The sequence below is a fragment of the Ovis aries genome, chromosome 24 (assembly GCF_016772045.2).
Source record: "Ovis aries strain OAR_USU_Benz2616 breed Rambouillet chromosome 24, ARS-UI_Ramb_v3.0, whole genome shotgun sequence".
In the NCBI taxonomy this organism is placed as follows: Eukaryota; Metazoa; Chordata; class Mammalia; order Artiodactyla; family Bovidae; genus Ovis; species Ovis aries.
In genome coordinates, this window is record NC_056077.1 from 40,293,723 (window position 1) to 40,307,533 (window position 13,811).

The 13,811-nt window shown below is 44.6% G+C and overlaps 1 protein-coding gene across 1 annotated transcript in view; it reads right to left on the reverse strand.

The window, feature by feature from the left end:
• The window catches only part of SDK1 (sidekick cell adhesion molecule 1), a 729,776-nt gene that overhangs the window by 436,649 nt on the left and 279,316 nt on the right, over positions 1 to 13,811 (reverse strand). The window contains exon 2 of the mRNA XM_042240546.1: positions 12,982 to 13,141. Coding sequence (XP_042096480.1) covers positions 12,982 to 13,141 — 160 coding nt within the window. The remainder of the gene's footprint in view (positions 1 to 12,981; positions 13,142 to 13,811) is intronic.

Consider the following 13,811-nt stretch of genomic DNA (forward strand, 5'->3'; position numbering starts at 1 on the left):
CTCTGGGACGGGGATGAGAGTAGTCTGCCCACTCTCACCTGCCAGAGCTTATACACAAATTCACAAAAGGACCTGATGCCTTAGGAGTGAGCACTTCATTTATTAATTCCAGGGCTTTAAATACAGCTTCGTAATATAGCAGAAAGGCCAAAATTAGGCTGAAAGCTTTACACCTGGTGCCCAGCCATTCACATCTCGGGCTCCAGGAAGTAAGAAAGCTGCCCCAAGCACTAAGAGTTTGAGATTATAAGGGGTTCTGCTTCCTTTAGTCAAAGTGGGCAAGACTGATTCGTTCATATGAACCAAAACACAACCCACTGTGGTTTCTGGGAGCTAGGCAGCTCACAGAGGGCAGCGAACCAGGAGGAAGGACCAGAAACAAGGTCGGGAAACTGGAAACCTGGGGACTCAGCCCCGTGTGGGGAAACGCAGGTAGGGCTTACCCTCAGTTTGGCTGGTTGGTGACAAAACCAACTGGCTACACTTCACTTAAGAAAACGGACCTTTCCTGATGAGTAGGGGACCCCGCAGATTAAGAACAAAACAAAAGACTCTGTTAGCCTTTGACCTGCTTTGTTTTGTACTCCAAGGCCAAACTTGCCTGTTACTCCAGGTAGCTCTTGACTTCCTACTTTTGCATTCCAGTCCTCTATAATGAAAAGGACATCTTTTTGGGTGTTAGTTCTAGAAGGTCTTGTAAGTCTTCACAGAACCATTCAACTTCAGCTTCTATAGCATTACTGCTCTGGGCATAGACTTGGATTACTGTGATATTGAATGGTTTGCCTTGGAAACAAACAGAGATCATTCTGTTGTTTTTGAGACTGCATCCAAGTACTGCATTTCAGACTCTTATTGACTATGATGGTTACTCCATTTCTTCTACGGGATTCTTGCCCACAGCTGTAGATACAATGGTCATCTGAGTTCAATTCACCCATTCCAGTCCACTTCAGTTCACTGATTCCTAAAACGCTGATGTTCACTCTTAACCATCTTCTGTTTGACCACTTCCAATTTGCCTTGATTCATGGACCTAACCTTCCAGGTTCCTATGCAATATTGCTCTTTACAGCATCAGACTTTACTTCCATCACCAGTCACATCCACAGCTGGGTGTTGTTTTTGCTTTGGCTCTCTCCTCATTCTTTCTGGAGTTATTTCTCCACTGATCTCCAGTGGTATATTGGGCACCTACCAACCTGCGGAGTTCCTCTTTCAGTGTCCTATCTTTTTGCCTTTTCATGCTGTTCATGGGGTTCTCAAGGCAAGAATACTGAAGTGGTTTGCCATTCCCTTCTCCAGTGGACCACATTTTGTCAGAACTCTCCACCATGACCCGTCTATCTTAGGTGGCCCTACACAGCATGGCTCATAGTTTCACTGAGTTAGACAAGGCTGTGGTCCATGTGATCAGTTTGCTTAGTTTTCTGTGATTGTGGTTTTCATTCTGTCAGCCCTTTGATGGAGAAGGACAAGAGGCTTATGGAAGCTTCCTGATAGGAGAGACTGACTGAGAGGGAAACTGGGTCTTGTTCTGATGAGTGAGGCCATGCTCAGTAAATCTTTAATCCAATTTTCTATTGATGGGTGGGGCTGTGTTCCCTCCTGTTGTTTGACCTGAGGCCAAACTATGGCGGAGGTAAGAAAGATAATGGAGACTGCCTTCCAAAGGTCCCATGCAAGCACTGTGGTGCTCAGTGCCCCCGACCCTGCAGCAGGCCGCTGCCGACACACAGCTCCACTGGAGACTCCTGGACACTCATGGGCAAGTCTGGGTCAGTCTGTTGTGGGGTTACTGCTCCTTTCTCCTGGGTCCTGGTGCAATATAAGGTTTTTTTCCTGCCTTCAAAGAGTCTGTTTCCCCAATCCTCTATACGGTCAGCAAAAACAAGACCAGGAGCTGACTATGGCTCAGATCATGAACTCCTTCCTTAATGACAAATTCAGACTTTTATTGAAGAAAGTAGGGAAAACCACTAGCCCCTTCAGGTGTGACCTAAATCAAATATCTTATGATTATACAGTGGAAGTGACAAATACATTCAAGGGATGAGACCCAATAGATAGAGTGCCTGAAGAACTGTAGATGGAGGTTCATGACACTGTACAAGAGGCAGTGATCAAGACCATCACCAAGAAAAAGAAATGCAAAAAGGCAAAGTGGTTGTCTGAGGAGGCCTTACAAATAGCTGAGAAAAGAAGAGACGTGAAAGGCAAAGGATGAAAGGAAAGATATACCCATTTGAATGCAGAGTTCCAAAAGAATAGCAAGGAGAGATAAGAGAGCCTTCCTCAGTGATCAATGCAAACAAATAGATGAAAATAACAGAATGAGAAAGACTAGAGATTTCTTCAAGAAAATTATAAATACCAAGGGAACATTTCATGCAAAGATAGGCACAATAAAGGAAAGAAATGGTATGTACCTAACAGAAGCAGAAGACATTAAGAAGAGGTGGCAATAATAATAGTAGAATTATACAAAAAAAGATCTTCATGACCCAGATAACCACGATGGTGTGATCACTCAGCTAGAGCCAGACATGCTGGAATGCAAAGTCAAGTGGGCGTTAGGAAGCATCACTACAAACAAAGCTAGTGGAAGTGATGGAATTCCAGCTGAGCTATTTCAAATCTTAAAAGATGATGCTGTGAAAGTGCTGCACTCAATATGCCAGCTAATTTGGAAAACTTAACAGTGGCCACAGGACTGGAAAAAGTCAGTTTTTGTTCCAATCCCAAAGAAAGGCAATGCCAGAGAATGCTCAAACTACCGTACAATTGGTGCTCATCTCACACACTAGCAAAGTGGCGCTCAAAATTCTCCAAACCAGGCTTCAACAATACATGAACTGTCAACTTCCAGGTGTTCAAGCTGGTTTTAGAAAAGGCAGAGGAACCAGAGATCAAATTGCCAACATCCACTGGATCATGGAAAAAGCAAGAGAGTTCCAGAAAAACATCTCTTTCTGCTTTATTGACTATGCCAAAGCCTTTGACTGTGTAGATCACAATAAACTGTGGAAAATTCTTCAAGAGATGGGAATACTAGACCACCTGACCTGCCCCCTGAGAAATTTGTTTGCCGGTCAAGAAGCAACAGTTAGAACTGGACATGGAACAACAGACTGGTTCCAAAGAGGAAAAGGAGTATGTCAAAGCTGTATATTGTCACCCTGCTTATTTAACTTATATGCAGAGTACATCATGAGAAATGCTGGACTGGAAGAAACACAAGCTGGAATCAAGATTCCCGGGAGAAATATCAATAACCTCAGATATTCAAATGACACCACCCTTATGGCAGAAAGTGAAGAAGAACTCAAAAGCCTCTTGATGAAAGTGAAAGAGGAGAGTGAAAAAGTTGGCTTAAAACTCAACATTCAGAAAACGAAGATCATGGCATCTGGTCCCATCACTTCATGGGAAATAGATGGGGAAACCGTGGAAAACAGTGTCAGAATTTATTTTCTTGGGCTCCAAAATCACTGCAGATGGTGATAGCAGCTATGAATTTAAAAGACGCTTGCTCCTTGGGAGAAAAAGCAGAGACAACCTAGAACCTATTATACAGAGTGAAGAGAGTCAGAAGGAGAAAGATAAACATCGTATTCTAACACATATATACGGAATCTAGAAGAATGGTACTGAAGAGCTTGTTTACAGGGCAGCAGTGGAGAGAATAGACTTCTGGACCTGGGGAGAGGGGAGGAGAGGGTGCGATGTATGGAAAGGGTAACATGGAAACCTACATTACCGCATGTAAAATAGATAGCCAACAGGAATTTTCTGTACAGCTCAGGAAACTCAAAGTGGGGCTCTGTGTCAACCTAGAGGGGTGGCATGGGGAGAGAGATGGGAGGGAGGTTCAAAAGGGAGGGGATATGTGTATACCTATGGCTGAGGAGATCCAACCAGTCCATTCTGAAGGAGACCAGCCCTGGGATTTCTTTGGAAGGAATGATGCTGAAGCTGAAACTCCAGTACTCTGGCCACCTCATATGAGGAGTTAACTCATTGGAAAAGACTCTGATGCTGGGAGGGATTGGGGGCAGGAGGAGAAGGGGACGACAGAGGATGAGATGGGTGGATGGCATCACTGACTCGATGGACGTGAGTCTGAGTGAACTCTGGGAGTTGGTGATGGACAGGGAGGTCTGGCGTGCTGCGATTCATGGGGTCACAAAGAGTCGGACACAACTGAGCGACTGAACTGAACTGAACTGATGGCTGACTAATGTTGAGGTTTGACAGAAAACAACAAAATTCTGTAAAGCACTTATCCTTCCAAAAAAAAATAAGTTAATTTAAAAAAAAGCAGAGACATTATTTTGCCAACAAAGGTCCATCTATTCAAAGCTATGGTTTTTCCAGTAGTCATGTATGGATGTGAGAGTTGGACTATAATGAAAGCTGAGCACTGAGGAACTGATGCTTCTGAACTGTGGTGTTGGAGAAGACTCTTGAGAGCCCCTTGGACTGCATGGAGATCCAATCAATCAACCCTAAAGGAGATCAGTCTTGAATATTCCTTGGGAGGACTGATGTTGAAGCTGAAACTCCAATATTTTGGCCACCTGATGAGAAGAGCTGACTCATTGGAAAAGACCTTGATGCTGGGAAAGATTGAAGGCAGGAGTAGAAGGGGACAACAGAGGATGAGGTGGTTGGATGGCATCCCTGACTGAATGGGCATGGGTTTGGGTGGACTCCGAGTTGGTGATGGACAGGGAAGCCTGGCGTGCTGCAATCCATGGGGTCACAGAGTCGGACACGACTTAGCTACTGAACTGAACTGAAAATAACAAACAGGCAGAGGAGTCTAACTCATGACTTAGTGATGAAGTGCTATCTCGGGGTGTTAAACCTAAAGGGTATGGCCAGGCAATCAATCAATCTGGGAGAGTCTGACATGGCAGCAATACTAAGTTTTTAGACACGTGGACATGGCATATCTGTCCTTTTATTTAAGTCTTCTTTTAGGAAACTTAGGCAATGCTTTATAGTTTTTAGTGTAAAAATCTTGCAAACACCTTGTCAAATTCATCTCTAAGATTTTTTAAGATATTTTAAAAAATATTTTATTTTACAAAATAAATGTTATATATTTTATAAAAATCATAAATCTTAATAAATTGCAGACTATTCTTTTCTAGTATACAAAAATATAAGTGACTTGTATGGTCATCTGTAGCTTCTCTGATAGTTCAGTTGGTAAAGAATCCACCTGCAATGCAGGAGACCCCAGTTCAATTCCTGGGTCAGGAAGATCCCCGGGAGAAGGGACAGTGTACCCACTCCAGGATTCTTGGGCTTCCCTGGTGGCTCTGCTGGTAGAGACTCTGCCTGCAATGCGGGAGACCTGGGTTTGATCCCTCGGTTGGGAAGATCCCCTGGAGAAGGGAAAAGCCACCCACTCCAGTATTCTGGCCTGGAGAATTCCATGGACTGTGTATTCCATGGGGCTGCAAAGAGTCGGACACAACTGAGCGCCTTTCACTTTCACATGCTCATCTAGTATCCTGCTGCTGCTGCTGCTGCTAAGTCACTTCAGTCGTGTCCGACTCTGTGTGACCCCATAGGCCCCACCAGGCTCCCCCATCCCTGGGATTCTCCAGGCAAGAACACTGGAGTGGGTTGCCATTTCCTTCTCCAATGCATGAAAGTGAAAAGTGAAAGTGAAGTCGCTCAGTTGTGTCCAACTCCTAGCGACCCCATGGACTGCAGCCTACCAGGCTCCTCCATCCAGGGGATTTTCCGGGCAAGAGTACTGGAGTGGGGTGCCATAGCCTTCTCCACATCCAGTATCCTATAACACTGCTAAACACATGTGAATTTTAGCAATTTTTTAAAAGATGATATTACATTTTCTACAATCATGTAACCTTCAATAAATTTACATATCCTCTTACAATCTAGATGCTTTTTCTTTCTTTTTCTTATTATACTGGCTAGTAACTCCATTATTGGGATCTGCTCAGTTTCTTGCATTGATGAGTTTGTAGTTTTCATCAAATGCAAACATTTTTGAATCTTATTTATTCAGATACTTTACCACCCCGTCTTGAGTATCCAACTTACACATATCTTAGGCCATGCGATGTTCTCCTGTAATCACTAATGGTCTTTGCACTGTGTTCATTTTCTCTATCTTCCATTTTTATTCATCATTCATCTTTGGCCAAGCTGCACGGCACATAGGGTCTTGGTTCCCTGACCAGGGATCAAACCGGCACCCCGTGCATCAGAAGCACGGAATCTCAGCCACTGGGCGGCCAGGCAAGTCCCTGCCTTTCGTCTTGAGCAGTTGCGCTGCTCTATTTTTAAGTTTACGAATGTTCTGGAGTGTGTAGCCCGTCCCTTGTCCAGGCGAACTTCCCGACCCAGGAATCAAGCCTGGGTCTCCTGCACTGCAGGTGGATTCTTGATCAGCTGGGCTACCCGGGAGCCCATTACACTGCTGTGTTTTCAAGTTCACCAGTATATTCTCCTGCAATGCCTGACCTGCTGAGAGTCTCACCCATTGTGCTTTTCACCTCAGATGTTATGGGCTTCATCCTTACAAATATCTTCTGCCTTTTAGCGTCTTTCATGTCTCTACTTTGATCACATGGAATACAGTTATCGTGTTTCAATACCACTCTCTGCTAATTCTAACATCTGTGTCAGCTTTGGTTTGGTTTTGGTCGATTGATCTTTCTCATTTTGGATCATGCTTTCCTGCCTCTTTACATCCCTAATAATCTCTGACTGGATTCCAGACACTGTGAATTTTACCCTGCTTGGTGATGGGATTTATTTGGTGCTATTTGTGTCTTCCTATAAATACTCCTGAGCTTTGTTCACCACTGCTGCAAAGATACTTAGAAACAGTTTGATCCTTTCTGGTCTTTTAAGATCCCTCAGGCAGGACCAGAGCTGTAGTTGGTCCAGGGTTAGTAATTCCCCACTACAGACCCAAGACCCTTCCGTTACCCTATCCAATAATGCCGCGAATTATGAGGTTTTTCAGTTTGGCTGCTGAGAAAAGGCACTCAACCCAGCCCTGTGTGAGCCTGGGGACTACTGCCTCCACTTCTTGGGTATCTGGTTTCCTGGACTTGGGCAGTCTCCTTACATGAATGTGCTGGTGAATAATCTGCTAAATACTCAGGAAAAGAACCTCTGCAGGTCTCCAGAGCTCGCTCGCTCTCTGCACGGCTCTCTCCCCTCCAGTCCTCCCTGCACGGCTCTCTCCCCTCCAGTCCTCCCTGCACGGCTCTCTCCCCTCCAGTCCTCCCTGCACGGCTCTCTCCCCTCCAGTCCTCTCTGCACGGCTCTCTCCCCTCCAGTCCTCTCTGCACGGCTCTCTCCCCTCCAGTGCTCTGCCTTGATCTCTCGCAACTCTCGGCTGCCCTCAGCTCAGGGCTCGGTGCCTCCCGGCTTCACCTGTGTTCTCCCTCTCTGTGCCACAGCCTGGAAGTTCTCTCAGGGCAGCGAGTCGGGCGATCAGAGGGCTCACCGAGTCGGTTTTCCATCCCTCAGGTATCACACCTTCAGGTGCCTGAGGCCCAGTATCCTGGAAACAATCATTCCATATGCTTTGTCCAGCTTTATGGTTGTTTAGCTTTCCCATCTAGAATTCGCCCTTATAGCTCTCAGTGAGGTCTTCTCTTTTGCTTCATACTCTACTCATTTCCTATAAAGGTATTCCCAGGTATTTATTAAATTTTGTTGATGTTGTAGAATTTTTGTCCCTTTATAGGACATAAGAAAAAGTAACTTTCCCCTTAACCACTCCTATTCTTTAGTGAAATGAAAAATAAATATCCATCAAATTTCTACTGTATATACTGTAATAGAAGATAGATCACGAAAGGAGACTGTAAGATTTTCAGCAAAGTATCCAGTTATTCCTCCTGCTGGAGTGCCTAGCACTAGAAATTTTGGGCATACATACATACATACACACACACACACACACACACATATTTTGAATATAATTACAAAAAAAGTCTTTATTCCAAAGCAGAAAAAATAATTTACAGTAAATATTTTCTGGGAGAAAAAAAAAATACAAATCTGCCTATGACACTTAGGCAACCTTGTTTGATCACTGAACTGCTCTCATTTTCCCAGCGTAGCCACACCTGTGCTTAAACATAGAGCCAAGCATCAGTACGATTAACGTAACATTTGAAACTCACCGAAATTCATCCTGCAGTTTGTAACACAAGCAGCAACAAACGTGCTATTTTTAGCCAAGATGGACAAGCTCAGCTTATATTATTTGCTTTGTTTAGGGTTAGTATTTTCATTGTCCACACCAAAGGGTGGAGTAGAGGAGAAAGAGGGCCTCAATGCTAGGTAGGAATACAGCTCCCATTTCATAGAGCATCCATGGTTTTCAATTTGAGACTCACATCAGCCTCGTGAAGGCTGACATATGGCAGCCGAATGTGCTTACTGGAAGGAAGCAGATAAAAGAGTCATTTGAAAAAATAGCCTAGGACTTTTAGACAGGTTTTATATCCTGAAAAAAATGATGACAAAATACAATGGATCCTTGATAACCCATCTCAGTGTCTGAAGCCCTCAGTGCAAAGAATATAATTCATCACGTCTAACCTAAACCGTTTTTGCTTCAGAATAACCCATTTCTTCTTAACGAGTTTCTGGTGAAATGGTAGTGAAGCATCTACTTTATTTCAATGGTGCATATATAATGAACCATATATAAATATAAAATGAATCCTGCTTCAATACAAGCAACAGCGCTTTGTCTTCCTGGGAATTATCCAGGGTGTGTCAGGCTAACAGGTAAAGTTGCTGCTGCAAAGAGCCATGCAAAAAGCTTAGTCTCCTCGCGTATTTTTAAGTTGACACCAAAGATGTTCTCTCATAGAGAAGCTTAAATAGTTGCACATATAGTAATGGCACGGTGTATGCTTTGGCATTTTAAAATAAAACTGTCACACAGTTTTAAAAGCATCCACTGGGATTTAAATAATATAATTCTTTTGATATCCACAATATTTATTTCTTAAAAATGAACAGACAGAACTCTCATATAGTTTCTTTTTACTCTTTGAACTTGAGTACTAAATCTGCTCACCCCACAGAATTTTCTTCTAATGTGACATGTGTCCATACGTGAAAGATACTCATCATTTATTATCCAACATACTTCTCTGAAATAAAAATATACAAGTAAATGATAACTTTAGAAGAATATCCTTTGACCAAAATATTCTAAGCACTTAAAAAATCTTCATGTGGATCACATGTTGATTGTAACTATTGTTACTATACAGCCAATCAAAACAACATATATGTATTACAGATTTTGAAAAATCATCATTGAACAGTGAAACCGTAGAAAGAAGATATGCTTCTTGAGTGAAAGTGGTTTTTTCTCCCGCAATTACTTTACATTTTAGTGAGTGGAAAGTTATTTATCAGAATGAACAGAACTGGATAGAAATTAACTACAAAAAGAAAAGTTATTGACCACATATCTGCATACAGTTAATTTAAATCTAATGAGAACACAGAGAGGCTAACACGTAGCGAAGAGGCCGATGCAGACCAGCAAGCAAAGCACACTGAGGCAATACAAATGGACTTGGACTTGGAAGGTCAAAGGATACCTTTTTCCAAAAGTTAATGAAAGTGTCTTCCAAATGAATGAGCAAATATAAAGCATCAACTTTCCTATAGTGCGTGGTCTTTCTACACCAAGAGGGATCACTGATCTGAAGAAAATAAACAGAACTTCACACACACGCACACACACTCGCCCTCATTGCGATCTGCCACTGAGGCCTTGCCAAGCTCTTCTCCTTTCTGGGTAGGTGAAATGGAGACAAGTGTACTTCAGAGAAGAGTATTTCTCAGCAGACATTTTCTTTCTGACAAATCTTGAAAACTGTAATTCTATTTTATGTTAATGTGTAAGCCATGGAGCTGGACGCTAAGTTTGCAGCCCGGATACAACAAGGCACCTGGCCTGCGGTGTTTCTTGCAGATGTCTCCCTGCTTTGTTCTCATTAACATTCCTTGAGGCGCAATATATACTTTGATGATGGCTGGAGAATGGAAAAGGGAAGGGTGTTCACAAGAAAATGGTACCGCTCTTGCTGACCACCTACAGACATCCGAATTAGGAATATCCCAAGAGTGGGCAAAAGACTCCATTGTTAGTGTCACACTCTGCCCTTGAAAGAAGTACGTATAGCGAGAAGGCAAGAAGCTCCGGGGGATGTTTAAAAGAGGCTTCTTCGAGCCCGGTATTTTGTTTTACTTTTTAATAATTATTTATTTGGTGAGCCAGGTCTTGGCGGCAGCACGTGGGATCTGTGATCTTCGTTGCAGCGTGCAGAATCTTAGGTGCAGCACATGCGATCTGGTTCCCTGACCAGGGATCTAACTGGAGGCTCCCTGCACTGGGAGTTCGGAGTCCTAATCTCTGGACCACCAGGGAAGTTCCAAGCCCAAGGTTTTAAACTGTGCTAGTCTTGTGCACTGAGGATGTGGTTTCACAGAAGATTCAGACTGGGAAAGGCGTGCGCTGTTCTGTGAAGCGGAAGAGATAATGCAACGCAGGTACAGAAAGAGAACGGTAGGCACCATCACAGAGGTGGGTTCTCAGGCAGCTCCGCTAACACGCCTGCGGAAACTGAAGGTCCAGAGACCGTTCCTCTGCCACTGTCCATGGCATATCCCCCAGTTTCAAGACCACTGTTATGGATCACCCACATCACTACTTCTTTTCATGAGGAAAACCAAGATGGATTCTTTGAAACCTCACTTCCTTCTTCCTGGGGCATCTGAAACATATCACTTAATTTTTATGAGAACCCTCTAGGGTGGGTTTTATTATACCCATTTTACAGATGGGAAAGGATCAAACTGGGTTAGATAACTTGTCCAAAGATAGTAAGTTGAATAGTAGTATTTGAACCCAAGTTATCTGCCATCAAAGCTCATAACAGCTCTCATTCCTAAGTTCACTGTTTTTTTTTTTCTGCTTTCTATACCCCCTTCTAATAAACCAAGCCCTGTGTCATATTACAACAAAATATAATGTTGCCTACAATTTATTACCTGTTGCTTGTGGGCCAGAAAAGTATGCTGTTTCACATACATGAGAGCCTGTCAATGCTCACAACACCACGGATGAGGCTTGATCACCCCCATTTTGCAAGTTATTAAAAGTGGGGCTAACAGACAGCTTGTTCAAAGTAATACCACTAATGTAACTGGTGGTGAGCTGAGATTCGAACCTAGGTCTGTTTGACTTCAACATGCCCTTAACTATTGTGATCAATTGCTCTCAGAACAGCAGGTCCTCTCACAGTACAGATCGAATGATGAGAGGACGACACAGGATCCTCTGTCCACACAGGGCAGCTGGACACCAGGGCCGCACACAGCAAGTGGGGTGTTACAGGGTGGGGACCAGAGCGTGCTGAGAAATGGATGTCCCTGCTGGCACGCAGTGCCGTGCCGCCTAGCACCTGCTTCTGTGTGCATCTGGGAGCCCAAGCCTGCTAATTGTTCCAGAGGGCCCAAAAAGCAGAATTTTATGTGAAATCTTATAAGTGTTAAATGCTGGCAATCAACTGAGGAACAAATACTGGTTGTATACACACACACATATATATATCTTAACTGATATTTAAAATAAGCACACCACATTCTAGGTAGGCTGACTGTGGTTCCTGGACCACCATGTTATAACTTCTGGGGTAAAGAGTACACGGTGGGCTATGCCCCCTGTGGAGAAGCTCATTACTCTACTTAAAACACCTCTAGGTCTTCAATTCTCTTTCTTATTTCCTTTAATTAAGAGCACAGCACTACTGAATCCTGCTGACTTTGGGGCCTCTAGGAATGTTTGGCAGTCAGTAATTCTCCATCCCACTTAGAACTGCATCCAGCATCATCCCCGCATAGAAAAGGAGGTGGGAAGACACACCTGGAAGACCTCAAGCGCTGCCAGAGGCCCCAAGGCTGGGAAGCTGGTCCACAAGGTTCCTGGAGAAGCTGCGCCTCAGACCTGATCTCCAGCTTCCCCCTCTCAGCTCCCCCAACATGCCCACCCCGGCCCCCTCTCAGTCCCCTGTACTGAGCACCCCCAACACCCTCATCCCATCCCCTCTCAGTCCTCTGTTCTGGGTCCCCCCAACATCCCCACCCCATCCCCTCTGAGTCCCCTGTACTGAGCACCCCCGACACCCTTACCCCATCCCCTCTCAGTCCCCTGTACTGGGTCCCCCCGACATCCCCACCCCGGCCCCCTCTCAGTGCCCTGTACTGAGCACCCCCGACACTCCCACCCCGGCCCCCTCTCAGTCCTCTGTTCTGGGTCCCCCCGACACTCTCACCCCGGCCCCCTCTCAGTCCCCTGTACTGGGTCCCCCCGACATCCCCACCCCGGCCCCCTCTCAGTCCCCTGTACTGAGCACCTCGACACCCCCACCCCGGCCCCAGTCCAGCGACGCTCACTTTTGCTGACTATACGCTGTGCTCGTGCCCGCCCTCCCAGAGTTCCATCTGTGCCCGCCCCAGCTCTGACAGTCCGCCAGGGCAGTCTTGTTGGCAGCCAGGGCTCTAGAAGCTCTGACCTGAAGAAAGCTGTGATGCTCTTTAGGCAGGAACAATACTGGTGGGCAGGGCCGTTGCCTCAGGACGGCAAGTTTCATCAGCTGAAGCTGTTATTTGCATTCCTCTGTAACTACGCCTTCTTTTGGTCTGGTAATTCCACTAAGGGGCTTACTCTTACAAATATAATGACAGACTTCCTAAGTGTAAATACAACCGGTGTTGGAATAGTAAATCACACTCTGATTACATGTTCAAATATATTCCCTTAATCCTTAATGCATTACCAATGCGATCCAATATTCCCCCCACCCCGCACGATCATGGCCAATAAGGCAAATACTCTGAATATACCACTGTGAAATGTAATCTTATTTTCAAGGAATCAATTACTTATATTCGCTGGTGTAGGTGGTGAGCTCACTGTCGTTGTGCGTCCACTTGAACTCCAAAGGCCAGCTCCCTTCCGCAAGGCAAGTGAGCACGAGGCGGTTCCCTTCCAGGTGGATCTGTGGAAGGCCTGGCTCTGTTTTAAAGTACGGGACAACGTCATCTGAAATATTAAAGAGAAAGGAGAGAGAAAGGAAAAAAAAACTGAATGGAGTACACATGAGAATGGGATTCATCCAATTAATCAATCACTTTATCTAAAGACCTAATTTTAAAAAGTAGAAACGGCGGCCATTTGGCCCAATTAAGTAGCAAATTATCCTTCACCCCCTAGAAACCTGCATTCCCCTAGGTAACATTTCAAAAGGCTGATGTTCTATGACAGGACCATCTTAAAGCACCTGGCAAGCTAATCTATTTCCATTCGTGATTAACACTTACTTATCACACATCAAGCAACCTCTGCTGATGCAAGCCTTTGTTTTAACATGGGGTTATACTCTCAAAGTGGGCTTCCCTGGTGGCTCAGTGATAAAGAATCCACCTGCCAACGCAGGAAACTCGGGTTCCATCCCTGGGTCGGAAAGAGCCCTTGGAGAAGCAAATGTCAACCCACTCCAGCCTTCTTGTCGGGGAAATCCCAGGGACAGAGGAGCCTGGCGGGCTACAGTCCACAGGGTCGCAGAACACTCGGACACGACTCAATGACTAAACATCACACTCTCAAAGTATGACCATCAAGGTTATATACTTTGGTTCTACAAGAAAAATATAACCTTCACTTAGTTGAAAAAAAGAGTAGGATAAGCAATATTAACCTACAGACGTAAATG